The sequence below is a fragment of the Solanum stenotomum genome, chromosome 5 (assembly GCF_019186545.1).
Source record: "Solanum stenotomum isolate F172 chromosome 5, ASM1918654v1, whole genome shotgun sequence".
Lineage (NCBI taxonomy): Eukaryota > Viridiplantae > Streptophyta > Magnoliopsida > Solanales > Solanaceae > Solanum > Solanum stenotomum.
Window position 1 is genome coordinate 26,078,071 of NC_064286.1, and position 25,093 is coordinate 26,103,163.

The following is a 25,093-nucleotide window of genomic DNA, read 5'->3' on the forward strand; positions in this document are numbered from 1 at the left end:
ATTCATGTATTATAATGTGTGCACGCATTAGGGTGAGCCTGCATCTATCATTTGTTCAAGAGAAAAATGATAGTTAGGAAAAAGCTAAATTAACCTAAAGAAATGGAGTCAAAGTTCAAGTTCGAGAGAAAAGAACTTTAACACTATTGTAAGCGAGGGTAAAACGTGTAACACTCTCGGACCGAGAGGACTTGAGTGAAAATTATTTGATTAGACTGAGAAGTATCTAATATATTTAGCTCGCCTGTATTTTGTAGAGATAAATTGCCTGAAACTCAAATACGGAAGAACATTAGATCCAACATTATGGGGAACACAATCCTAGTTTCATTTAATTATCGAAACAACTTTAGAACTGATATTATGTTAATTGCTACATTAGATCTTAGTTAACAACCTTGGTTACTAGAGCTTTATAGCTAAACCCAATTTTACTTTTCGTAACTATTTCCTTAGGAAATAATAACGACAGTTCAGTAAAACGCAACAGTGAAATCATTTCTGTAAAAAATTCTTTGTGGGATCGACCTTAACTCACGTTAAGTTCTATAAATTGACTTCGATCATTTATACCTCTTAATTGAGGTGTAAGTTTGGATGTATTAATGAAACTTTTAAGCGATTGTTCCTTTTTTTAAAATGTCTCTCCCCTAAATTTCTCCAACTGTTATTTAACAATTGTATTCTTTCAATTAAAACAAATAAAAACTTAAATAAGATCATAATAAACTAAAATTTTGATATTTTTAGGATCCTATTAAATGTTAAAATATTGACATTTTGAAAATTTTCCAATCCGGCCTAGCTCCGGCCATTATTAGAAATTGGGCCCGACCCATCAGGCCCAATAGCAAAACCCTAACCGAGCACAGATCGATCTCTTTCACTTCTTTCACTGGTTTGATTGGTATCGGTCCTATCCACTATTGAAGAACCAAATTTGACCCGATTTAGTATATCAGTACAAAAAATATTAATGGGCAAGGCTTACCCGATTAGGCCTATTAAACAGGCTTACATGTATATTGATTAACAAATACTCCCTCTGTTTCAAAAAGAATGACCCACTTTCCTTTTTAGGCTATTTCAAAAAAAATGACCTCTTTCTCTTTTTTGGTAACATTTTAATTTCAGCTTTCCACTTGGCATGTTTAAAGCCACAAGATTAAAGGGAAATTTTGTAAATTTGACATAACTTTAATTTAGGACCACAAGATTCAAAAGTCTTTTTTATTTTCTTAAACTTCGTGTCAAGTCACACTAGGTCACTCTTTTTGAAACAGAGGGAGTAATACATTTAGTAAGACATAAACCAAAACAATCAAACCCTCAGGAAAAAACCTTAAAATTATTCAGAAAAGATGTGAAAGTAATGTGAGTTTCTTTTCTAACAACTCCTCCAGCATATGATGTGCCTGTACTAGTGATGTAGCTACCATTTGTGTTTAGTTTCCAAGTATTTCCTTCCGAACAAATCCATTTATATCATAATGCTTTTTGATCTAGGTTTCTAATTTTTCACCACTTGACAAACTTTGTTCCAATTCCATTTTCAATTTGTGATGCTAAATTTCTCTCTCGTAGAGATTTTAACCTAATATAACACTTGGTCACAAATTCTAGAGATTAATTGTAATGGTCTTCTTGTCATATTTTTTATTATATCTTTCCTTCTGCAACTCCCAAAATACATTAAGAAGGGTAACCTGAAGAAAACACATATAAGATGTATTTCTTTCTTGAAGATTTCACCAAGTTCCATTACAAGAAACTTAACTTATAACGATAATTTCTTAAGCAAGGGATATGAATCCAGTCGATCAAAGATTTTTGTAGTCGTTAAAATTTATATTTTTATTTAATAATGGGGAGATAATATCCAAACTTCGAGAATCATGGAATTATCATTATCGTAGAATTAGAAAATTCTGGTCATACATGTTCATGGAATTAATAAGAGTGCGTAATCAAAAGGGTCATGACAAAGATTTTTACAATTTCACCCTTGCAAGTTGGTTAGGTTTGTTAGATGTGTCAGACGCCAATCAGTGTATATATACACACAAACATTGTATTGATTATTTCAGTTTTCCGATTCTCAAAAATATCTTTCCTTTTATCTCTGATTGTTGGTGTAAACTCAACCTCAATTAATGGAGGAAGGTTATTGTTTCTCAGCTTATGTTGTTGGTTTTATCATGGTATCAGAGCTTGGAGGTGCCTCCTGCTCCTTTCTCTCATCGTGAGGTTTGCGTTGATTTCTGTTTCGTTCCCCCCCCCCCCCCAACCCCTCTTTTTGTTTTTTCAGAATGATCTCACTGTCGTTCTTCTACTTCGATTCAAACTTGCTCCTCTTTCTGGTTTTTTTTTCTTAACGATTTCACTGTCATTCTTCTACTTCAATCTGACTTTGCTCATTGTGAGTTTATTCTCACAATTTCTATGTGCCTTGTCCTTCGCATGTACCTATATTCTTATTTACGATCATACTCCCATCTTCTTCTATGGGTGAAATTCTAGCTGAGACGACCACTTCCAACACTCCAATTCGATTGGACTTTGCTAGCCCTTTTTACCTGCATCCTTCAGAAAGTGCAAGTTCTACCTTGCCTCCTGTTGTTTTCGATGGAACTAGCTACAGGTCATGGAGACGCGTTGTTCTTAGGGCTTTATTTGTTAAGAGTAAAACTAGATCCATCAATGGCAAAGTCGTGAGGCCAGATCCTGCAGATCCAACCTTCATGCAGTGGAAAAGGTATGACGATATGGTGACTTCTTGAATCCTGAATTTTCTTTCACCAGATCTGCGAGATAAATTGCAATATGTCAACAATGCCAAGGAGCTTTGGGAGGAATTGGAGGTTAGATATGATCAGACAAATGGTTGTAATCTTTATCAACTACAAAAGGAGATTAATGATCTTGTACAGGGAACTCTAGATGTCACTAGTTATTATACCAAAATGAAGAAATTATGGGAGGAAATGAACACTCCTGATTCAATTCTCGGTGCACTTGTGTGTGTGTGTGTTTATGATGGAAAAATCAAAATGCATAAGGCTGAAAAAGATAGAAGACTCATACATTTTCTGATGGGCTTTATCGAGATGTACAGTGTCATACGTGGGAACATCCTTATGATGACTACTCTACCAACTATGGCACAAGCATTTTCCATACTATCACGGAAGGAAAGGCAAAGGGAGGTGAAGCCCCTCAATCACATGGCCTTAGAATCCACTTCTCTAAATGCCTCTGCCTCACCTCAGCACAATGTATCACTACAACAAATTCAACTTACAACCACTCTAATTCTTGACAATGTTTGAGAAGTGTTGCCAAAAATATTTAAGGGCACACTTTTAAGGTGTGGCCTTTTATACACGACTTTTGGCCACAATTGTTTTGGCAACGCTCGTAAAGCGTTCTTTTTAAAATAACAGAGTACATGTTTTAAGCGTTGCCAAATCATAAAATAATTTAAAACACTTATTTATAAATATGGCTACACTTTTAAGTGTGGTATATGTATAATTCTAAAAACAACACTATACAAATGTGCCCTATTAATTTTCATAAACTTTTTAAAATAATAACATTTCCTCCATAAATCTATTTCCGCCCAATTTCTTCAAAGCAAGAGTATCTGATTCTGCCCTAAATTTCATTCACATAAGTCATCATCAGAAAACCTAAAAATTCCACCATCATCTTGGCTTCTCTTCCTTCTGTGGAATTTTTTCTTCATCATCAAGTTAGATTTTTTGAGAATCTTCATATAATTAAGCCCTTGATGTATTGGACGAGCCGACATTCATTGCACCCTAAATGTGAGGTCTCGTTCAGTTTGGTGGTGAAAATGGAAATTAGGAATTGTTCCCTCCATTGACACTGGAGTCCTTATTTGTATGTATTGGTCAATGGGAACATTTAGATTTTCAACTTTGCTACTGATCGTAAGCCTCTTTTTTTTTGTGTTATATTTTTTTTTCTAATTTGAGAAATTTGTTGTTGTTCGTAAGTCAAAGTCGTGTCCTCTTTTTTGTGAAACTTTTATTCAACTATGAACGATGTGTGTACAATAAATCGACTTAAATCTTCTCATTTGTTTCGTCTTGCATTTGCCAGCTTAAATTTTTCCTTGTAAGAAACACGGGAAAACAAAAATCAGACACCTTAACTTGTAGTAGATTTTGACTTGTTAAAAATGGTATACAATGGGTTAAGGTTTAATGTTATTTACAATTGTTAATTTTTGAATAAGAGTAGTATTTAGTGATAATTTAGATAATCTACTACCTTCAAGAAAAAAATTATTTTTCGGTGAAGATTAGAGTCCCTTGAAATTCTTAATTATTTGTATGGTGAACTTCATGATACAGAGAGGGTACGGAACGTGGCGAAGGAGGAAGTTGAGGGAGATTAATGTTTGCATAAAATTGTGTAATTTGATCAATCCCCTGAATATTATATACACTAATAGAGTGGATTGGAAAAGACAGATTCTTATTATTGACCCCAACTAATTGGGTATTGATGTGTAGTTCATTGATTATACACATCGGGGAGAGTTTGAGATTACTTCAGATGGCTGAAAAAGAAGGGTACAATTTTAGCTAACATGGATTACTTTTTCTTGCTAGGATATACAAAGGAGAGTAGCAGCATCATAATTATTTGACATACATTCAGGTGTAACCAGTTGAAGTGCAGTAGAGAGTTTCTATCTGAGAAGCGCCTCAAGCAATGCATGATCTATGTTCCTTGAAAAATATAGAGAAGGTGAGTATTGAATATAAAAGAATTGAAATATAAGTATTGGCTAGTCACCTCTCCATCAATGAAAGCATGTCTGATAGTGTCATTTGTGGGGCTCCTGCAACAATAACAATTAAAATTATTAGATTGATTGTTAGCATTGAATCTGGAGATTACCTCTTTAAACGACAGTTTGCCAAGAAATAGCCTCCAAACTAAAAAGGAATGACATTGTGCCAAATTGTGTCGATGTTTTGATGATGGATCTGATTTTTTTCTCTGCCTAACAATATGCCAAGCAGATTTATTTGTGTATCTTCCGTCAACAGTCTCCATCCATATTGCATCATCTTTATGGCTATTGTTTCCAATATCCACTTGATATATTGCTCCTCTTAGATCCTTAGGAATATCATTCTCAATCTCCATTCAGTTCCATACTCCATTTATGATGTAACTGCTCACATCGTGTTTGCAATTTCTACCAATGTAGTATCTCTGTTTTTCTTGTTCTTCCGTCTTTGACAGTTTCTCTGAGTACTTCTGCCTCTTATTGTTTTGGTATCCTTTGTGTTGTCATTGACTTCGTTATTGGATTGTGCTCCGGTTTTCTTGTGATTATTATTCAATTTAGAGGATTTGTCAATCCTCTCACCTTGTTGTGACTCTATCACGGTTGCTAAATAGTCTGGATGCTGCACATTTTGCTTTATCGTTTGATCACACTTGATATCTACTACCAAGTGTGATCAAGATTGATTTTTAATATGGGAAGGTAAACTGTTGGACATGCTTAGTTCATTGATTTGATCTAATATATCATTGTCTTCTTTTGAAACTTTCGTGGTCTCTACCTCTTTGTCAATCCCGTTTTTACTGATTTGCTCTTGTTCTTGCTGGACGGAATAGTTGTTTCTAGACGCTTGAGAATTAGTCTCCACCTCATTATTGTTGTAGTGTAATTTTTCCTCTTTGTAGCAGCTAACATTGGAACAAGTTACTTCTTTATTGTTGATCTCTTTTTTGTTGCTTTCAATCTCAATATCTTCAACCTTATTTATGTTAAGGTCACTTTCCTCCACAATAGACCTGCTAAGCTCGAGTTCCTTTTTTGCCCTTTTCTTCTTCTTCTTATTTTCTGTAATTTTCTCCATCGCTGGGTTGAATAAGACTATATTCTTCTTTTTTTTGAGCTTTCTTCTTCTCTTCCTTCTTCTTCTTTTTGTTGTTGTTAAGCCTTTCTGCTACTGTTAAACCAATCTGCCCATTATCAGCCTCATTTTCTTTACCAACATTTATATTCTCTTCAATAATCTTGATATTTTCAGCATTATTTTCCTTGATATTACTAGACTCCAGTTCTTCAGTATTTTGTTTTCCGTTATCATCGAGATTGATGGCATTTCTTTCAATCTCTTTAGCTTCATTGGCTTTAATTCTTTCCAAAACTATGCGATTCATAACATTGTGACCCAATTTCTTACAGTGCTTGTAGTATTTCAGAATGTTTTCGTATTCAATTTTGTGATAGTATCCCTTTAGAGGGATTCCCTCATCTTCCCAACCTACCCAAATTTGATCAGGTAGTTTTTTCAGTAAATTAACTTCAACACATACCTTCGCCAAGCTCGGTCTAGTCTTACCAGTAGTGGCAGCATCCAAACCCAAAGGAATACCTATGCTAGCAACAATCTGTCTCATATATTGCCAGGTGTGCATATGAAAAGGAATTTTAGGAAGAAGAATCCATATAGGGGCTATGGGCAGATCTTCATCATGTTTGAAGTCCGGAGACCATTTTTGAAGCCACATTTGAGACCCCTCGATCTCAATTACGCTTCGAAACCACACCTTATAGAAATCGTCTTCATTAGTGAAGTTTATGAAAACATTGAATGTATCATATACACCAATTTTAGCAGAACCTTTAATAGGAAAAAGCTCTTTGAACACTGACCTAATTTTTTCAATTTGGGGGCGAGGTTTTAAGAATCTCCCGACAATAGTGAGCTTGCATTCTTCAGCCATAACACCATAGTAATCCTTGGACTTAAATATCACTGCCGGAACTCCATTATGTGTTGCTTGTTTTGCAATTGCTGATTCTTTAGGGTGTTTGAAGTTGGTTGTTGCAGGGGTAGCAGTTGTCGAAACTTTGGTCCCATACGATGTTTTCTCTATGTTTCCTTCCACCGCTTTCTTTCCATTGTAAGTTGGATCTGTAATTTCAGTAGGACAAACAACAGGACCACTATCTGACGGCGCCATGTGTCGGAGCTAGGCAAAAATAGTCCTAATTGTTACCGTTATACCAACTATTATATGTACGAATAGAAAATAAGAATAAGAGTGAACAAACAGGTATCTGTACAAAAACTCCAGCCAGATGCTTTGTCTACCCAAAAGTATGGTACATATGACATCAGGATTATTGAGATTCCTTGGAGCAGTGGGGGAACAGTGACAATTGCCTGGATTTCAGTAAGAGTTGGTGATCTAGTAGTCACTCCCTTTAAACAATCTAGAAAATGTTTTGCCTGGGCTTCTCTAAACCAGTTTACTGATGTTGAGAGAATCTGTAGTATCATTTTGTTCTTTGTGTTTTGGAGTTGTACCAAGATTCTAGAGTATTTTGGTATTATCTAGTTTTGTTGGTTTATCATTTCTCCAGATGTTTGAGGCCAAATACATTATGATTTATTCATAAATCAATTTCCCTTGATAATTTTGTATATCTGAATTAGTTCACTAGCTGATAAACAATTTTCTTGAGCCAAGTCTCCTATTGGAAAAAACCTCTCTACCCCACAAAGGTAGGGGTAAAGTATGCGTAACCTCACCCTCCCCATACCCCACTTGTGGGATTATATTGGGTATGTTGTTGAACGAGTTCTCTTGATTATGTTCTTGTTAGCTGCATCTGTGTAGCTTCTCTGTTTGCAATTATTTGAATCTCTATAATGCTTGTACTATGGGGTAGTGACTGATAAGTCACAATATGCATAGGGTTATATTTGTATACATGTCATATTTTACTAGTTTCCATTAGTACGATAACCCCCTCCCCCCTGTTATGTGCCAATCATGTTCATCACTGTTTACTTCCCTCACCGTGCTTCATCTTCTCCTTTGTTTTTAACAATCACATTCAATTAAAGCCATAATATATCAATATAGTGTCTGAGAAGACTTTCCCTGTAGATAGATTGAACGGAATGAATAATGTGGCTATCTTTCCTTCGAATATATTGTGATCATAGCCCCTGACCCTTTTCTCTGGTGTGCAAAATGTTGTAGTTGCAGCATCTGCCATGTTTCATCTACTATGTTGTCAAGTTTTGGAGATGTTGAAGGTATCAGCCATGGAATTTCTTAATCGAATAGTGTCATATGTTGGTGGTTTTCAAGTCCTGTTTGCTGATAAATCTTTGGTTCAAATGTATCAAGTGGATTTACATATGCACGGTATGATATTGAAGGTAGAATACAATAGAAGGCCATGAAAGGAAATAATGCTAGATCTTTTTGTAAATTTATGTTTATAATTTTTATTATTGTAGGGAAATGTAGGCTTCAATAACAAAAGTCCAGCAAGCCATTGTTGCTACAGATTGTATTCGTAAGGTAACATTTGCAATATCCAAGTATTTCTTTTATATTCAATTAAAGAAAGGAGTGAAAGGATTTTAATAAGGATTTAATGTATATTTTATTTTTTTAAATGGTTGAACATTTAATTTGTCTTACGTAGGTTTCCATTTTCAGATTTTGGGATTGGACATCAGCGGTGGTACTATGGTGGGAGATGATATGTCAAGGGATATTAAAATTGTGGCCACAAGTCAATTCAATCAATTGAAGTTCATGCAAACTTTTTGAATATTACAATGTTAAATTTATATTTTAATTTGTGGAATTCATTGCTAGTGCACATTTTGAAATATTATTTTATTACTATGTGTTCATTAGATGTTTCTTTTTCAAAGTCTACTGCAAATATATGTATTTTTGTGTTATTTATCATATATTTTAGTGTTTGTGATAGTCTTTATTAATGTGTTATCACAGAGACATCAATTATGTAAATCATTAATAATAAATTATGGCATGTACACAAGTAATGACTACACTTCATAAATGTTACTTTAGAAGAGGTATCAAATGGCACGTTTGAAATTGTTGCCAATGAGGAAGCAAAAGCCACACATAAAAAGTGTTGTTTCAGGTCATAAAAGTGTTCTCATATAAGTTTCTACAAGTGTGGCCTTTGTATAGAATAGGGCACACTTTTTAAGTGTGGCTTATAAGGCAACACTTGAAAAGTGTGGCTTATAAGGCAACACTTGAAAAGTGTGGCCTTAGGTCAAAGGTTACGCTAGTTTAGGCCACCCCTATTAAAGCGTTCCCTAAAGTCAAAAAGTGTGGCCTTTGATTAAAGGCCACACTTTTTGCTATTTTAGGTCACACTTTTCTGGGGTGGCTACAGGCCTAAAATGTTGTAGTGATGTAGGATCCAAAAGCTTCAAGACAAACTACAACAGAGGAAGTTCAAGCAGTTCCAACAATGTCAATAACACCAACACCTTTAAGGGAAGTTCAAGCACTGGAAAGAGGTCAAACTCTTTATGTGAGTACTGCAAACGAACTGGACACACCAAGGATAGGTGTTATAAGCTTCATTGTTATCCATCCAACACAAAAGCCCCAAGAGGAAAAGGCTTGGGATCTGTAGTAAATGTGTATGCCTCTGAGGATAATAGAAGCTAGTGTAAGGAAACTCTTGAGAAGGGAAGACAAATCCCATTGAACATGTCCAAAAGTCAGTATGAGCAGCTATTTAATCTACTCAGAACTCTGCAGGTTGGAGTTGATTGCTCATGAAACATGCTAGGTGGAGCTGTGAACCTAGCAGGTTCACTTGCTTGCTACTCTTCTATAAATGAGATAGGTGATTTGTCATGTAAATGTGTTAGATGATTGTTGGTCTTGGATCATAGATTTAGGAGCATCACACCACATGACTTACACAAAAGATGCCCTCACAAACCTTTCGAACATTGCCCTATCCCTTCTAATAACATTACCAAATGGATACAAGGTTAAAGTGACTAAAATGTGTGGTGTTTGTTTGAATTCAATACTGACTTTGTACAAAGTATTGTTTATACCTAGCTTCAAGTTCAATTTGATATTAGTTCATTGCTTAGATCTTCAACTCAAAAGAATTGTTATCTTTAACAACTCTTCTTGTTTACTGCAGGGCCCTTCTCTAAAGAGCCTTCTAGAACTTTGTAAGGCCAAGAATGGTCTGTACTTTTTCTGTCTAAAGTGCCACAATTGCCCATCTACAGATGTTAATATTGCTTCTCATGTCAGATGTTAGCTTGTTCCTTCTTTTAACTATAGTAAGAAAGCTTTTGTTGGAAGTGAATGCCAAGTTTCATCCCAAGATGTAAAATACTCATACAATCAATAAAGAAGCTTGTTTTGTTGATCCTGTTTCATGTTCTGCTATTAATTCTTCTCCTGGTACTAATTTTGTTCACAATCATGAAACTGAATTTTTATGACATGCTAGATTGGGATGTACCTTTTGTAAAAATGAAAAGTATCTCCACCACCCCTGTGAATTTTTCTAATATGCAACCCTTCACTTGTACAATATATCCTATGGCTAGACAAACTAGGATGCTATTCCCAGAAAGTACAACCACAACCAGTACAACATTTGAACTGCTTCACATTGACTTATGGGACCATACCACATACCTACCCATAATGGTCATCACTATTTCTTAACTATGGTGGATGACTATAGTAGGTCAACTTGGACACAATTGCTCAGGTGCAAAAGTAATGCACTGCAGACCATAAAAGCCTTCATATTCCTTATAGAAAATTAGTTCCATACCAAATAATATTCTTTTTCTTTTAATGCAAAATATAAGTTACATATTTAAACTCTCTATAATTAATCTATGTGGACATTGCTAAGTCATTAGTATATGTGAAATAGGAGAGTTACTTCCACATTAATGGTTCACATTTATCTCAAGTGTCAGTTTCTTAACTTCATAAAAAAATATTCAGAAGACTTGAAGTTACTTTTGTATTATGACAAATTTGTCATTAAAGTAAGAGTAATGTTTCATTACATTGATTATACATTAGTTTATTACATTCTTTTGATGGATGAAAACGTAAATTATTTTCCTATTTAAGGAGTATCATTTGGGAGCTAAATACAGAAAAGAAAAACAAAAGTCATTTCTTTCATTTACTATCTCCTTTACAAATTTCTTTATTGGCTTAAACAATCATTCTTCCTATTGTGGATTTCTGGGCAATTGCTTTTGTGCAACTCCAAACTTTCAGCCACGAGTACACGTGTTTGAGAGTAACTGTGGAACCTTGGTGAGCGACAGGCTACAACAATTTGCCATTCGGGCCAAAATTGATTTCAAGGCAGTGGCTTGCCACGACACAATGTTTGTAATAAATTGTTTACTATTTTACGATTTTAGTCCAATATCAACATTGTAGTATTTTTTTTCCAACACTTGCAACTTGTATAGGATGTATCATACATGTTGTGTATTTTGTTCATGTTATTTACTTTAGTAGATTTTTATTTGATTGTTAGATCGACTTATGTTTCTTCTTTAATTCTGCACAACTTTTCTACAGATATCAAATAAAGTTGGCCCTACTAAAGAACTTTCGATATTGCATATCTGGTCGTGATTCAAGCTACCATAATTTCACTAGGGAAAATAAATAAGGACTCAATCTCCTAGTTTCTCATTGTTGAACACATTATCTCTCTCTTTTTTGATAACTTGAACACATTCTTACTGTTTAGATAATTCATACCTTTTTTACCACCAGAATACAAGAAAGTTGATGTACAGATTGATCAAGTTTTATATGAATGATTTGTTTGAGTTTCGTAACTCTTCTATTATTATTATTATTATTATTATTATTATTATTATTATTATTATTATTATCTTTTGTTGCCATAATAATTGTCACTACAATAGGTCTGTTTACTGGCAATTATTATATTTTTACCGCTAATAACAAATGCCACAAAATATAAAAAATTTACTAGTAATGATAATTGCCGCTAAATAAATGTCACTAAAAGTAATTACTTTTAGGGGTAATAAAATGGATATTTACCGGCACTCTATATAAATGCCACTAAAGGCTAATTACTTTTAGCTGCAATAAAATGGACATTTACCGGCACTCTATATAAATACCACTAAAGACTTTAGCGACATTGGATGCACTGGCATTAACTTAAGTGCCGGTAAAAGTGTTTGTGGCAATAAATATTGCCGCTAGAAGCAAAATCTATTGCCACTAAATGTCTCTTTTGTTGTAGTGTAGGCTAATTGAGTATCAAATATTACATATGAATGTGCACGATGATGATGATTGTACATTTTAGTGAGTAATGACCAAATGATATGTGCAGAAAGATAGCCGCTCGGTTCCTATTTACATGTCAAATGTTTCTTAATTTGATTTCCTTCTTAATGCCTAAAGAATACATTACATGTAAGACCATATTTACTTGATATTTTGAATATATTTGGAGTTCTAGAGTTTGAAATTGAGATGAATCTGAAGGCATAGCACGGAACAAGACAACTCTGCAGGCATGGACCACCTTTCACTTCTAAGGATTCGTCAGTACGAGAACTTGTATGCATGGTGACAACACCAGATGACAACAACACAATAGTTTCTAACACGCTCAATTTCTCAAAATGAACCCTTAAAACTCGTTTGGAATCTTTCAAACACAAACTAATAGTGTAATTAATTGATCATAAATACATTTTGAATATGCTGGAATCAACACATCATCATTTTGAGATCGTATTAACCAAGTATTAATTATAGAAATGCTAAAAATCCAACCAAGGGACCAAAACATCCCTGAAAACCTCTAGAACATTCCAAACCCTTAGATTTGGTTATAAACCACCCTCTGGATCTAGTGGAACCATCAAAACTTTGATTTGACCTCGTCAATTTCAAATATTGACATTGGTCAAACTTCGAAGTTTTCAATTTTCAAAATTTTTGAACTCCTGATTACCTTGAAAATTGCATCACAAAAATTACAAACAATTACCTGGAGCTACAGAGAGGATCAAACAAGGGAAAATAGGCACAAAAAAACACGTCATGGCCTTGGGAGTTTTTTTAATAAACCATCACCTTAGGTTGAAAATTATTAAAATGATCATGATAATGAGACAAATACTTTAAAAGAACATCATGACATAACACTTCATAAAACCTTGAAAAAGTTTCAAGTACCTAAAAATGATTAAAAAAATGAAGAGATCTCGATAAGTTATGTCATATTGGAGTCGAGTCAAATGACCGTCGATGATACTTTGATATGAAGTAGCACTAAATGTTAGAAAATTACAGAGCAATAGCGCAGCGGAAATAGTTTGATCGACACACCTCCAGCCATTGTTAGTGATATAGTTGGAGTCGTCGGCGTTTGTTTTCCAATCCGGTATTTCTTATCTTCTTCAAAGATATTCTAAGCACTAAAAACCTCACTCTTATATGGTATGGAGTTTTTAGAAGTAATGTGCTTAGGGACCTTTGAACCAAATGGCATATTTGTGCTTCCATCAAGAGCGGTTAAGAGGTTATGGAAAATTTTACAATATGGGATAATGGGTAGTTACCTACCTTCCCATTAGTGGGATAATGGGTATTTACCTACCTTCCCATTAGTGGGATGAGGGTAGTTACCTACCTTCCCACAAGTGGGATAATGGGTCCATGAAGTAGGATAATGGATCCATGTAATACGGACCATATCAGCATTAACAAAATGCTAACATTCTCCCACTTGGTCCGTATTCTCTAATCCCATTAATGAAATATAATACACGAATCATGGCGATAGTTTCTCTAGGAACGAGTAGTATCTTCCATGTATCACAATGCACTGTGCCTCTAAACTTTAGCCCATATATTTAATGAATAAACTCAATATTTATTCTAGATCCATACTTAAGCGATATTTCTGAAAATAAAACTGAATGTGCACACAATTAACGAGAAATATCATATAAAATAGAGTGTCATAAACATTCATTGTTACAACAAAATTTTACATAGTGGGACTGAGTCTCATTGTGACTACATGATCCGTGAATTTCTGCAGTGGTGTCACACCCTAAGCCTACACCCTGGGAGGGACTAGCACTCAAGATCCATTGATGGCCCCAAGCGAACCCTTTGCCTGGCTTACTTACTCAGTGAAAGACTTAACTCAACATAATTGTATTTTTAAAAGTAAACTGAAAGCTCAAATATAAATCTGAGAATGTATTAAAATAACATTCACTAGCCAAAGTGGCAACTCAAGTCTCAACAATATAGAATGAAAATAAAAAGACTAAAGAACTAACATTTGACTATCTATGAAGCCTCTAACAACTAAGACGGACGTCGGGACAAGACCCACGACATCCTAATGAACTAAACATATTAAAAGCAATAAAAGGGATCCTCTGGAAGCAAGGAGACTCACTAATAACTCTGAAGCTCAACTAGAATCAACGATGCACTAGATGTTGATCTGGTTACCTGTATCTACATCATAAAAAGATGCAGGACAAATGGCATTAGTACATTGAATGTACGAGCATGCGAGGGGAATTCTAAAACAAGACATAAGTTTTAAAGGAACTGAAGAATAAACATAGTCTCAACTCAACTAAACTGAACTGAACTCATTTCAATATAAAGCACTAAAACAAGTGCATTATAAAGAAAAGCTTTTTAAAACATGGATAGCAACTCTGTGTGTTTGAAAATACAATAATAACTTTGTATGTATGCAAGGATACAATGTAAACTCTGAATGTATGTAAAATACAATGTATTTCTATGTATATAAGAATACAAAATACTTCTGTGGGAGTTTCTCTAATCAACAACCATCACTTAAGAGGTATTGTGATGATACAATGTTTTGCCTCACACTACCAAGGTCGTCATATACCTTGCCGAGGATATAGAACCTGACTACTAAGTGGATCCACTAAGCTATGCTAAAAAGCACTAAGGAATCATCTAAAGAGTATGACCCTTTTCTACCCATGATGGCTATATAGTTTATGGGGGCTGGGAGTTGTCTGAACTCTCCCCCATATCGGTGCTCAATACTACTCCCAAAATATGATACTAGCTCTTATGTTTAAAAACATAACTTCTTTGTGTTGTTTGAGCTATTGCTCAAAACTTAGCTCAAAGGATCTTCTTGGAAATCAAAGTTTCCTTTCTTGCTTAATTGTGAAAGCATTTATTCTTTATTGAAAACTAGCTCAAAGGCTCTTTTGGAAATCAAAGTTTCCTCTCTTGTTTAAATGTGAAAACATTTTATCCTTTGGGAATATATAGTCCCCACATACTCTTTTGAAAAACTTCAATTCTTACTCTTTACTCAACTCAATACTCAAGTCTTAAAACAAGTTAAAACGTTTGTAAAAGACTTTTGGAAACTTTATGAACTTCTCTTAACTTTCCTTGAATTGAATTTGGATTCAAGGCTCATGATCTCATGTTATGGAAGATTTCATGTTGTTTAGACGTACCTTAGAGTGTAGAAATCGACTAGAAAACATAGGTACGTTTCAAGGGAACTCGTACGGAAAGAAGTGGGAAAGGGTAGAAAACCTAGCGTCCTTAGTGCTCTGAGTGGCGCGGGGAGCCAGAGCTTAAACTTCAGAACTAGGGATGGGGCGCACTGGTTGGTGCGGTGCCCCAGAGCCCAAACTACAGAACACAAAGTGGGGCGCATTGGCTGGCGCGGTGCCCCACCTCTTTCCCCAAAATTTCCCTAATTTTTCTACTCGTTTTTCAACTCTAAACCCTCTAAATTCAATTGGTTCTTTCCCCCAAACACTTAGATTCGAATAAATAACCAAAATATGCAAGAATCTACTCAAAACGGCATCTAATTGCATGAATTTAATCAAGAACTTCTCAACAACTTCAACAATCAAGAACCCAATAGAAACTTCAAACAAATACATCAAGAACTCAATTTCTATACTTTCAAGAACATAATTTCGCTGAATAAAATCATGATTGGTGCGTGGATGAACTAACCCATGCTATGTGATCTCACATACCTCGTAGGGATCACCCCATGACAAAATCCACAAGCAATTCTTCAAGAACTTGACGATTTCCTTGCTTCTTCTCCTCTTTTCTCCTCTTCTTTTCACTTCTCTCAAAACCCTAACTTATTTTGATAAAGCGTAAACTGAACCGAATCAGTTTAGACCCCAACTTAATTACCAAAAATGAAATTAATTAATTGGGTGGTGAAAAGACCACAATACCCTTCTAAAATCCGGTTTTTGACTTTCCTTATCTAGACAGCCCAACTTCAAATGGACATATTTCACTCGTATGAACTCGAAACTAAGCAAACTCGGTGGCGTTGGAAAGATAAATCAAAGATCTTTCCTACAGTATCTGGTATCACACCTAACTCATTTTTATCTAGGAGTTATGGTTGTTTGAAGTTGACCCAAAACTCAAACTTAACATAACTTAACCAAATTTCCAGATTTTTCATTCTTTCCAAAATGACTCTTCCTAATTCTAGCACTTTCTAGTTGAGGGGCGTTACAATATATCCCCCTTGGGAAAATTAGTCCTCTAATGAGATCAATCTTAGTAGGATAAGGGCGTAACATCTAACATTCAGTTCAAACACCCAACAAGCAAAATGCAAATACAACATGCAAACTTATAAATAAACACCAAGAATAGGATCAGTACCTTAATTTGGAACTTCTCCGGATTCAAAGAGGTGTGGATATCTCTTCTTCATATCTTCTTCAGCTTCCCAAGTAGCTTCCTCAACAAATTGATTCCTGCAAAGAACTTTGACTGATGCTACCTCTTTTGTTCTCAACTTGCGAACTTGGCGATTCTGAACAGGAATCTCCTCATAAGATAAGCTATCCTTGATCCCAATATCTTTAGTAGGTATGATAAGTGAAGGATCTCCCATGCACTTCTTCAACATAGAGATGTGAAATATTGAATGAACTGATTCTAACTCTTGTGGTAGCTCCAACTCATAAGATACATTGCCAATCCTCTTGGATATTCTATAAGGGTCAATATACCGAGGACTAAGCTTCCCCTTCTTACCAAATCTCATAACACCCTTCATGGGTGAAACCTTCAAGTATACCCAATCACTTACATCAAACTCTAACTCCCTTCTCCTAACATCAATGTACGATTTATGAGGACTCTGCGCTATTTTGAGCCTCTCTTGAATAATTTTCACTTTCTCCATAGCTTGATGAACTAAGTCTGGTCCTATCAACCCAGCTTCATCAACTTCAAACCATCCAATAGGACATCTGCATCTTCTCCCATAAAGAGCTTCATAAGGAGCCATCTTGATGCTAGAGTGGTAACTATTGTTTTAAGCAAACTCAATGAAAGGTAGGTGATCATCCCAATTACCCTTGAAATAAATCACACAAGCCCTCAACATATCTTCTAAAGTTTGAATAGTGCGCTCTGCTTGACCATCTGTCTAAGGATGAAAAGCAGTACTCAAGTTCACCTTTGAACCCAAACCTTTCTGAAAAGATTTCCAGAACTGTGCAGTAAATTGTGAACTTCTATCTGAAATAATGGAGATCGAGACTCCATGAAGTCTTACTACCTCTTGAATGTATAACTTGGAAAAGTACTCTATTGAATAGGTAGTCTTTATCGGCAAAAAGTGGGTTGATTTCGTCATTCTATCAACAATCACCCAAATAGAAACATGTTTCCTACGAGACCTTGGTAAACCTGTGATGAAGTCTATATTAATCATCTCCCCCTTCCATTTCGGAAGTTCTATATTCTGAGCCATACCATCGGGCCTCGGGTTCTCTACTTTAACTTGTTTGCAATTTGGACACTTATCAACAAACTCTGCAATTCCCTTCTTCATACTACTCCACCAATATACTTCTCTCAAGTCATGATGCATTTTTATGGAACCCGGATGGATAGAATATCTGGATCTATGAGCTTCCTCCATGATCCTCTCTTGGATTACATCCACTTTTGGTACACATTATCTACCTTGATGCCTCAATACACCATCTCCCCCTTGTTCAAAAGCCATTACCTTTTTCTTATGAACATTTGCCTTCAATTCAAGCAAAATAGGATCTTTGTCTTGTTTCTCTTTTACTTCTGACACTAATGATGATTTAGCCTCATTCTTCACCACTACTCCTCCTTCTGTGGAATCCATTAGGAGAACTCCTAATCGTGCAAGTCTATGCACGTCTTTCGCTAACTCTTTCTTAACTTCCTCAAAATGGGCGGTACTACCCATAGATAATCTACTCAAGGCATCAGCAACAACATTAGCCTTACCTGGGTGATAAACAATACTCATGTTATAATCTTTAAGTAACTCTAACCATCTTCTCTGTCTGAGATTAACCTCTTTCTGACTAAACATGTACCGGAGACTCTTGTGATCAGTGAATACATCTACAAGAACACCATACAAATAATGACACCATATTTTCAAATCAAATACTATGGCAGCCAACTCTAAGTCATTGGTTGGGTAATTCTTCTCATGAACTTTCAACTGTCTGGAGGCATAAGCTATAACTTTGTCATTCTACATTAACACACAATCCAAACCAACTCTAGACGCATCACAATATACAACAAAGCCTTGTGTACCTTTTGGTAAGGTCAATACTGGGGCAGTAGTCAACCTCTTTTTCAATTCCTGAAAGCTTTTCTCACAAGCTTCAGACCATTGAAACTTCATTGTTTTCTGAGTCAACTTGGTCAAAAGGGGATGAAATAGATGAGAACACTTTTACGAACCTTCTATAATATCCAGCCAACCCCAAGAAACTCCAAATATCAGCTGGAGATGTTGGTCTAGGCCAATTCTGCACTGTCTCTATCTTTTGAGTATCAACTCTAATTCCATCAACGGAAACAATGTGGCCTAAAAATGCCACAGACTCAAGCCAAAACTCACACATAGAGAATTTAGCATACAACTCTCTATCCTTTAGAGTTTGGAGAACTATTCTGAGATGACTACCATGATCTTCCTCATTCCTAGAATAGATTAGAATGTCATCAATGAATACGATAACAAATATATCTAAATAAGGCTTGAATACTCTATTCATAAGGTCCATGAACGATGCAGGTGCATTAGTTAAACCGAACGACATGACTAGAAACACATAATGACTATAACGGGTCCTGAAAGCTGTCTTTGGAATATCACATTCCCTTACTCTTAACTGATGGTAGCCAAATATGAGGTCTATTTTTGAAAAGCAAGTGGCACCCTGAAGTTGATCGAAGAGATCATCAATCTTCGGAAGAGGATACTTATTTTTTATGGTAACCTTGTTCAACTTATGGTAATCTATATACATTCTAAGGGAACCATCCTTCTTCCTTACAAACAAGATCGGAGCGCCCCAAGGCAAGACACTTGGTTGAATGAAACCTTTCTATATGAGATCTTTCAGCTGCTCCCATTAACTCTTTCAACTCTGTTGGTGCCATTCTATATGGCGGAATAGATATAGGACGAGTATCATGAAGAATATCAATATCGAAGTTTATCTCTCTCTCAGGAGTGACTTCGGGAAGATCATGTGGAAAGACTTCTGGAAACTCTTTTACTATTGAAACTAACTGAATTGGAGGTATCTTAACACTAGAGTCATAAACTCGGACTAAGTGATAGACACACCCCTTGGAAACTAACTTTCTTGCCTTAAGGTACGAAATAAAATGACCCTTAGGCACTATTGACTCTTCCACTCTATAACTGGCTCATTAGGAAACTGGAACTTGACAACTCGAGTTCTATAATCAACTGAGGCATAACAAACATGAAGTCAGTCCATACCTAGAATAACATCAAAATCTACCATGTCTAAATTAACTAAATCAGCCATGGTGCTCATAAGATTAACGGAAATGGTACAATCACGATAGACTCTCTCTGCTAGAATAGACTAGCTAACAAGTGTAGAAATACTGAAGGGCTCACTAAGTTTTTTAGGAAGAATATCAAAATTCATCGCAATATATGGAGTTACAAAGGATAAACTCTCTTTTGGATCTAGCAAAGCATAAACATCAAAGTTAAAGACTTGTATCATACCAGTGACAACATCTGGAGAATCCTCTTGCTCTTGCTGACTAGTGATAGCATACAGACGGTTTCCTCCTCCGCCTGCCCCTGAAGTAGATCCTCTAGATGCAGCTCTGTTTTGTGGATCAACTAAAGAAGACTGGGCTCTATTGCCCCCATTACCATTACCATGTTTGTTCTTTGGGCATTCTCGCATAAAATGATTGTTCTGGCCACACTGGAAGCAACCATTGGAGCCATCACTACACATCCCTGAGTGGTTCCTACCACACTTAGCACATGCAGGAGACTTACTACCGCATTGTGTCATACTACCCTGATAATAGGCAGGTTTAGCTCTGAAATTCTGACTATTGTACTCACATTTATTCTTTGGTGCAGGTGCACTAGTAGACAATGGAGCAGGTCCCTTTTGTTTCTTTTGGAAGGAAGACCGGTTCACATTACTCTTTTGTTGCCCGAACTCATTCCCTGATGTCTTAGCCCTCTTATTCTTAAACTCTTCTCTATCCCTCAGCTTGTCCTTCTAAACTTGTTGCACATGGATCATTAGCCTTTCTATGTCCATATCCCCTATCAGCATAGCTATCTTGCCTTCCTTGCTAGACAGGTGAGACAACCCAGCAACGAATAAACTCATCCTGCTCCTCATGTCGGCAACCATATCCAGACGATAGTGGCAAAGTTGTGTGAACTTCAGACTGTACTCATGAACGCTCAAATAATCATGCTTAAGACTAAGGAACTCTCGTACCTTTGCTTCTCTCAGTTCTCAGGGGAAGAAACTCCTCAAGAAGGCCTCCTCAAAACAAGCCCAACTTACAGGTGGTGCTCCCTCATCTCAGTTCTTCTTCCATTTATCAAACCAGATCCTAGCGACACCCTCTATTTGGTATGCAGCTAGTTCCACCCTCTAAGTATCAGCAACATGCATGATCTCAAAAAACTTTTGAAGCTCTTCAACAAAATTTTCTGGATCCTCAGTAACACTTGAACCAGTAAAGCTCGATGGGTTCATCCTCAAGAACTCACGGATCCTTGAAGTATCAACCACTTCCTGACGATTCCCTCTCTGTTTCCCAGCTTGATTGGTCACAACTTGGCTCAACATCTAGATAGCTTCACGGAATTCGGTGTTGGTGACTCTCCTTGGGGTTGCACTTCTGGTGCATTAGGTACCCCTAGTTCCTTTGGTTCAGCACTTCTCCTAGCCGGACGACCTTTGACAGCTCTTCTTAGAGGCATGATCTGAAAGACACGCGTAAGCATGAGTTAGAAAGAGACTTTTAGAGATAAATTGTATCGCACGAAGGGAGTATGAAAGAAGTGAGAAAATTCCTAAGTGTTGCAGCCTCCTAATTATAGATGTGGCGCTCTTCACACCGAAAACTAGGACTCTACAGACACGGCTTCATAGACTTCCTAGGACTTTTTAACTCTGTGCTCTGATACCATGTTTGTCATGCCCCGAGCCTACACCCTGAGCGGGACTGGCACTCGAGTTTCTTAACATACTACACACCATGTCCAATAATGTTCGATTTCTTCTTTCTGCTACACCATTCTGATCCGGAGAACCATACATAGTATATTGGGCAACAATCCCATTTTGTTGAAGAAACTTCGCAAACGGACCTTGCGCTTGTCCATCTTCAGTAAATCTACTGTAATACTCACCGCCTCTATCAGTTGTCACAATTTTAATTTGTTTTTTGCATTGTTTCTCTACCTCAGTCTTGAAAACTTTAAAGGCTTCTAATGCTTCTCTCTTATTATGAAGCATGTAGAGATACATATATCGTGAGTAATCATCTATAAAAGTGATAAAGTATTTCTGACCATATGCGTCCATGTCTGGACAACATATGTTTGAATGTATGATTTCTAATACGGTTGAACTCTTCTTGGCACCTTTTTTTGACTTGTTGGTCTACTTGCCTTTAATGTGGTTCGTACAAGTATCAAACTCAGTAAAATTTAAAGTACTAAGTACTCCATCATTTACTAATCTCTTAATTCTATCGATGGAGATATGTCCCAATCTTCGATGCCATAAGATAGAGAAATCCTCATTCATAACACATCATTTAGTGTTAGCTTGTACATGCATAACATTATGAGCGGAATCATTTTGTAAATTAAGAGAAAAAATACCATCAGACAATGTACCATATCCAACAAGTTTAGATTTATAAAATAGTTTGGAATAACCTTCTAAAAAGAAGGAATATCCCAAAGGTACAAGTCTTGATACTGAAATTAAATTCCTAGAAAAATTAGGAAGATAAAAGGTTTTTTCTAACTCTAAAATAAAACCACTACCAAGAACTAAATTGCATGTCCCAATAGATTCCACATGCGACTGCATCTTGTTTCCAGAATAGATGCTTCGCTCAGCTCCCACTTCCCACTAGCTTTCGTAGGTTTCTTAAATCCTTCAAGGAATTCGTAATATGGATTGTTGAAGCAGAATCAATCCACCACGTGTTATGATTAACATCAATCATATTAGCTTCATAACAAACAAGAGAGATAGAAGTACCTTTCTTAACAAGTCATTGTTGAAACTTGACACAATCCTGCCTTATGTGCCCTTTTTTTCTACAAAAGCAACACTTGGATTCTTTCTTGATGTCAATTTCAAGTGGTGCCTTTCCTTTAGACCTCTTGTTGGCTTGATTGGTTTTCTTTCCTTTAGTAGTCATGAATGCAATTTCTCCCGTTTCCATCAGCAGTTGACCTTCCTCTTGAACACACATGGTCATGAGTTCAATAATAAACCATTTATCTTTATGTGTGTTATAAGAGATATTAAAAGGACCATATTGTGCAGGTAAAGTATTCAAGATATAGTGCATAAGAAAAGTTTCAGACATTTCAACCTCAAGAATCTTTAGTTGAGCCGCTAATTAAATCTCGCATATTCATAATATGCTCACGCACACCTCTCACATTGGTGAGCCTCATTGATGAGAATTTCATAATTAAGGTGCTGGCAAGTGCCTTATCTGAAGTCTCAAACTATTCATCAATAGCCTTCAGTAATGCCTTGACATTGTTATACTGTTCGACAGAACCACAAATACCAGCAGAGATTTTGGTCTTAATGAACATAACACTCAAACAGTTAGAGTGTTCCCATTGTTCATGAAGAACAATCTCATCTTGAGTGTTGATTTCATTAATAGGTGGCTCATCTTTCTTGATAGCATAATCAATATCCATACACCCTAAGTGAAGGATAATTCTCTCCTTCCAAATCTTATAGTTCTCACCATTCAGTTCGAGAATATCACAAATATCAGAGAAATTTGCAGGTTGCATAACTGCAAAAATATACATACATACTTAACATAAATTTGAGGCAAGTAATATAAAATTGAATATACTGACATAAAAATTGTTTGTGGACTAAATTTTTAATTCACTTAGATTCATATTTATGATAAAACTAGGTAATTTGCCCGCACTTCACGCGGTCATAAATAATAATTGCATTAAACTTGAAAATAATCCTTTAATAATATCCATACATTAAAAATAATGGAAAAAATAGGTTCTTCAAAAAATATTAGCAATATTCCAACATGAATTTGATAATTTGTCATTATCACATAACTCAAGAACATCTAATAAATGAATTATTCAGGAAATAATAAATCGTTGGTTCTTTAATCAACATTAAAAGGAAAATAAAGAAGAAAATAAGAATATATATACAAAGGCATTTCGTAAGAAAAAGAACGCATTTAAGTTGCATAGATTATACAATTGTGATATATGTCTCGGGAAAAATTCAAAAATTTGTTAACAGATTCAAAAAAGAAATTACGCTTGAACATGAAAGCAATTATAACTTTTGAACTTGCATAACGAATTTCTTCAATTAATAAGTGAGAAACTTCATATCTATGTAAAAATAGATAGTATGTAAGCTTATATATACTACTTTTATGTTATAGATTTTTTTATAGAATATCAAAACATGAATTCTTGGAACTGAGTACAATAATTTTTTCCTGCACAATGAATATACCTACTATATGTGTATATGTTCAATATAACTGGAGACAATAATTTTGCAGAAACATAAATAACAAAGTTTAAAACATGTACTCAAAAATAATAATTAATATCATAAGCATAAATTAATGACTGTAAAAAAAATCAGGATATGTAAAAATAGAATGAAATAGAAAGGAAAAAAATCAAGTCCACTGAATGCACAATGTCCCCTTAAGAAAATTATTCCTCCCTAATATCTGAGGTTTAAAGAATTAGATCCTCTCATGATGGAACGATTTTATTCACCAACGTATTTATACAAAAATAATGGTGTTAGTAAGTCACTCAACAGGAGCAAAGTAAATAAATATTTAACTATGCAGAAGAAGTTCAGAATTTTCGTTGTTTTAAAATGAAAGGAAATCCCTCTATTTATAGACAACAAAGGGTAGTGTGAACAAATGTTTATTGTGTTTTATCGTAAAGATGACAACTCTTTGGAAAAGTCAAAAACTCTTTGGAAAGGTCACAACCTTTCATAAACATCACAACCTTTCATAAAAGTCACAACTTTTCATAAAAGTCACAACTTTTCATGAAATGAAAATGCTAGTTTTGGAAAAAATAAATTTAAGGGGAATTCTTGTTTGTGGTGGCGCCATGTAGGCGGGCATAGGGTTCTCTTATATATATATATATATATATATATCAATTTAATAGCATGATATTCTATCTTTATGACAAAATTATTAAACTCTCATTCATAATTCCTGTCGGTAATTATGAAAAGTATTTAATATTTCATCTTAATTAATTATGCAACTTAATAATAAGGAAATTAAGTTATCATATCATGCATAATTAATCACAATTCTAATGTCTAAATATTTCTTTATGTGATCCTTAAATTTAATTTTTTTATTCAATTAAAGATGTTGTGGCTAAACTTTAATCAAATAAATTCTAGATCACTTAGACATTTATTTCTTTAAGTGATCCAAAACATAATATATAATATTATTTAATTAAGATTGTTGTGGCTAAATCTCAATCAAATAAAATTATATGAATCACTAAATATTAAATCAAAATCAT

At 35.2% G+C, this 25,093-nt stretch overlaps 1 protein-coding gene and 1 long non-coding RNA gene across 2 annotated transcripts; both read left to right on the forward strand.

Annotated features, from left to right (window-relative positions):
• The first annotated feature begins 2,504 nt into the window (after window positions 1-2,504).
• Window positions 2,505-3,329, forward strand: LOC125863820 (uncharacterized). Its single transcript, XM_049543812.1, has 2 exons — window positions 2,505-2,682; window positions 2,803-3,329. Exons 1-2 carry the CDS (start codon window positions 2,505-2,507, stop codon window positions 3,327-3,329), a joined length of 705 nt encoding a protein of 234 aa, XP_049399769.1.
• A 357-nt stretch (window positions 3,330-3,686) lies between these two features.
• LOC125865794 (uncharacterized) lies at window positions 3,687-8,716 on the forward strand. The gene is made up of 4 exons (XR_007446399.1): window positions 3,687-3,956; window positions 4,644-4,782; window positions 8,319-8,382; window positions 8,524-8,716. It is a non-coding gene; the product is annotated as an uncharacterized LOC125865794 (long non-coding RNA).
• Window positions 8,717-25,093: the final 16,377 nt, after the last annotated feature.

What these genes read in the sequence shown, in the direction of transcription:
- LOC125863820 (XM_049543812.1), top strand. Translation starts at nt 2,505, where the DNA reads ATGGGTGAAATTCTAGCTGAGACGACCACTTCCAACACTCCAATTCGA. An exon ending in TAGGGCTTTATTTGTTAAGA is followed by an intron (nt 2,683 to 2,802) that starts GTAAAACTAGAT and finishes TTCTTTCACCAG; the next exon opens with ATCTGCGAGATAAATTGCAA.